Below are 3,477 nucleotides of genomic sequence, written 5' to 3' on the forward strand. Positions count from 1 at the left end.
CCAAGGCCAGATTGAAGCAACCTGGGCTAGTGGAAGGTGCTGGGGGTTGGAACTGGATGATATTCAAGGTCCTTCCAACCCCAACCGTGCCATGACTCTGAGTAAGGCCCCCCCTGGGTCTCTGAACACACTGAAGCCCTCAGAGATGGGTGTTCTCAGCTGCCCTACAATGGCCCTTCCAAGCAGCAGAGGGTGGGTGTGGCTCATCAGCTGTCATCACACAGACCAAAGACAGCAGTGCAGCCGTTTGATTACCAGTATTTAATTAAAATCAGCGTTTTGCCTGCAGGCAGGGATGGCTGAAATGAAGAACTTCACCTGGGCGGTGGAAGACATCTTCAAGGACACCTTCCTCAACTACATGAACGGCTGGAGGAGAAACATGACGGAGGCAGCAAACAAGCTGCAGGCCGAGGTGGCCGCCGAGAACTTCGACTACGTCATCCTGTACCTGATGGTGATGATCGGCATGTTCTCCTTCATCATTGTGGCCATCCTAGTGAGCACCGTGAAGTCCAAGAGGAGGGAGCACTCCAACGACCCCTATCACCAGTACATCGTGGAGGACTGGGGGGAGAAGTACAAAAACCAGGTGCTCAACCCGGAAGACCTGAAGTGTGTGATCCACGAGAATCTGGGGGCAAGGGATAAAGCAAGCCCAGAGTCACCCTGAGCCTCAGGGAGCGCCAGCGGTGAGGAAATCGTGGAGTCACACACAGGGAACCCACTGGAATTGTAAAGAGCTGGGAAACTGTTCATGGAATTAACACACAGGTCGATGTATAACGGAGGAAACCAACCCTACTAGTTCCTATCCACCTTACTGGTTCCCATCTACCTTACTGGTTCCCAATCCACCTTACTGGTTCCCATCCACCTTACTGGTTCCGATCCCCCTTACTGGTTCCCAATCCACCTTACTAGTTCCCATCCACCTCACTGGTTCCCATCCCCCTTACTGGTTCCCATCCACCTTACTGGTTCCCATCCACCTTACTGGTTCCCACCCACCTTACTGGTTCCCAATCAGTCTTACTGGTTCCCATCTACCTTATTAGTTCCCATCCACCTTACTCGTTCCCAATCCACCTTACTGGTTCCCAATCCACCTCACTGGTTCCTATCCACCTCACTCGTTCCCACCTACCTTACTGGTTCCCATCCACCTCACTGGTTCCCATTTACCTTACTGGTTCCCATCTACTTTACTGGTTCCCAATCTACCTTACTGCTTCCCATCCCCCTTACTGGTTCCCAATCGACCTTACTGGTTCCCATCTACCTTACTGGTTCCCAATCTACCTTACTGCTTCCCATCCCCCTTACTGGTTCCCAATCTACCTTACTGCTTCCCATCCACCTTACTGGTTCCCATTGACCTTACTTGTTCCCAATCCACCTTACTGGTTCCCATCCACCTTACTGGTTCCCAATCCACCTTACTGGTTCCCAATCAGTCTTACTGGTTCCCAATCAGTCTTACTGGTTCCCAATCAGTCTTACTGGTTCCCAATCCACCTTACTGGTTCCCATCCACCTTACTGGTTCCCATTGACCTTACTGATTCCCAATCCACCTTACTGCTTCCCATCCCCCTTACTGGTTCCCAATCCACCTTACTGCTTCCCATCCACCTTACTGGTTCCCACTGACCTTACTTGTTCCCAATCCACCTTACTGGTTCCCAATCCACCTTACTGGTTCCCATCTACCTTACTGGTTCCCAATCAGTCTTACTGGTTCCCATCCACCTTACTGGTTCCCATCAACCCTTACTGGTTCCCATCAGGACCTTGGCACAGCTCCTTGTGAAACTCCCAGGAAAAAATGTCCGATTGTGCTTCGCTCTGAGATTCTGTTCCTCGGGAAAATAAAACCAAGAGAATGAATTATTTGATTATTTCAACTATTTTTTTTTTCCCCCAAATCCAGAAGCAGATCTGTATGTTCCCACCTGGGAACAACTGTGAATTAGTGGCCAAAAGTGCATTTCTTGAGTGAACGATGTGTTAGGATGTGAATCACAGGAGGCGACTTATCCCTGCCCACGTTCACTCCAAACCATTTTTTAATGCTCTGACTCCCATTTTCATTTCATCCTCTGTCTTGAAATCCACAGCTGGCCAAGCCGACCCTCCTGCTGCTCCCTGGTTTGCCAGAGGAATCTGGGATGCATTTGGATGGTGGAGCTCTGCTCACAACCAGATGTCTCTCACCAGTCAGGGCTCGGTGTAAAACCCCCCCCAGATTTCACCTTCTGGAATTTCCACACTCAGTTATCCAAGCTGTCCCATTTCTGCCGCTTCCCGAGGGATTCTCACGTTGGTTCCTGCTTTCCACTGGCTGGGAAACGGGTTTTTAAGATGCTTTGCCTGCTGTGAGGCTGAAGCATCACAACACCGGCTCTTGGGCGGTAAACGAGAAGCAGAAGCAGTGTCACTTCTACTATTAAAAAACACGTTCCAATTTGTAAGGCTCTGGGTTTAGCTCCTATTCACCCTGCCAGACTTAAACCACTTCAACTCAGATTTCCAGAGCTGGCTGTCCATCCCGTGGGCTCCTTGGTTTTTGGAAGGTTTTGGCTGAAGCGCTTCAGCCGTGCCTGGCGCTGCGTTTCGGGCACTTTTTGTTTTGCTCGTGGTAAAAAAAATAAATGAAACTGGACACCTTCCACCAGCCCAGGCTGCTCCAAGCTCCGTCCAACCTGGCCTTGGACACTTCCAGGGATCCAGGGGCAGCCACAGCTTCTCTGCCCAACCTGTGCCAGGGCCTGCCCACCCTCACAGCCAGCAATTCCTTCCCAATATCCCATCTCTCCCTGCCCTCTGGCAGTTTGAAGCCATTCCCTGTGTCCTGTCCCTCCATCCCTTGGGAATAGTCTCTCTCTGTTCCCTGGAGTTCCTTCAGGCCCTGCAAGGCCACACTCAGGTCCCCCCAAAGCTTCTCTTGTCCAGCTGAACAATCCCAGCTGTGCCAGCCTTTCCTCCCAGCAGAGCTGCTCCAGCTGTACCGCAGATCCATGGATTTTGGAGGGAAAAAAAATCCCGGTCACGCTCGGGGCGGGCTCGGCGGGCGGAGCGGCCCCTTCCCGGCCGTGCCGCGGCCGCTGCCGGGAGCTGTAGTTGCTGTCATTGCTGTAGTTCTTCTAATTGCCGTAGTTCCTGTGTCCCCGTGTCCTCCCCGCCATGGCCGCCCCCTGAGGTAGGACTCGCGTCCCTGGGCCTGCCCTGCCCTCACGGAGCCCCGGGGGGATCGGCACGGAGGGGGAAGAGCGGGCGGGAGCGGGGCGGGCACCGAGAGCCTCGGCCCGGAGCGCTGCCCGCGGCCTTGGCCTTGGCCCTGTCCTCCTGCCTGTCCTGCCTGTCCTGCCTGTCCTCCTGCCTGCCCTGCCTGTCCTCCTGCCTGCCCTGCCTGTCCTCCTGCTCTGACTCTCCTCCTGCCCGGCCCTGCCCGTCGTCCTGCCCAGCCGACCTTCCT

At 53.9% G+C, this 3,477-nt stretch overlaps 2 protein-coding genes across 2 annotated transcripts in view; both read left to right on the top strand.

Annotated features, from left to right (window-relative positions):
• Nucleotides 1–260: 260 nt before the first annotated feature.
• Nucleotides 261–1,103, top strand: KCNE2 (potassium voltage-gated channel subfamily E regulatory subunit 2). The gene has a single exon (XM_027908596.1). The coding sequence runs from the start codon at nucleotides 296–298 to the stop codon at nucleotides 671–673; it is 378 nt and encodes a 125-aa protein (XP_027764397.1). The 5' UTR covers nucleotides 261–295; the 3' UTR covers nucleotides 674–1,103.
• A 2,063-nt stretch (nucleotides 1,104–3,166) lies between these two features.
• The window catches only part of SMIM11A (small integral membrane protein 11A), a 5,955-nt gene continuing 5,644 nt past the window's right edge, over nucleotides 3,167–3,477 (top strand). The window contains exon 1 of the mRNA XM_027908595.1: nucleotides 3,167–3,201. The gene's annotated coding sequence lies outside the window, so the exon portion shown is untranslated. The remainder of the gene's footprint in view (nucleotides 3,202–3,477) is intronic.

This window comes from Empidonax traillii, unplaced genomic scaffold (assembly GCF_003031625.1).
Source record: "Empidonax traillii isolate 1590-97213 ecotype Southwest subspecies unplaced genomic scaffold, ASM303162v1 scaffold1764:size158975, whole genome shotgun sequence".
Lineage (NCBI taxonomy): Eukaryota > Metazoa > Chordata > Aves > Passeriformes > Tyrannidae > Empidonax > Empidonax traillii.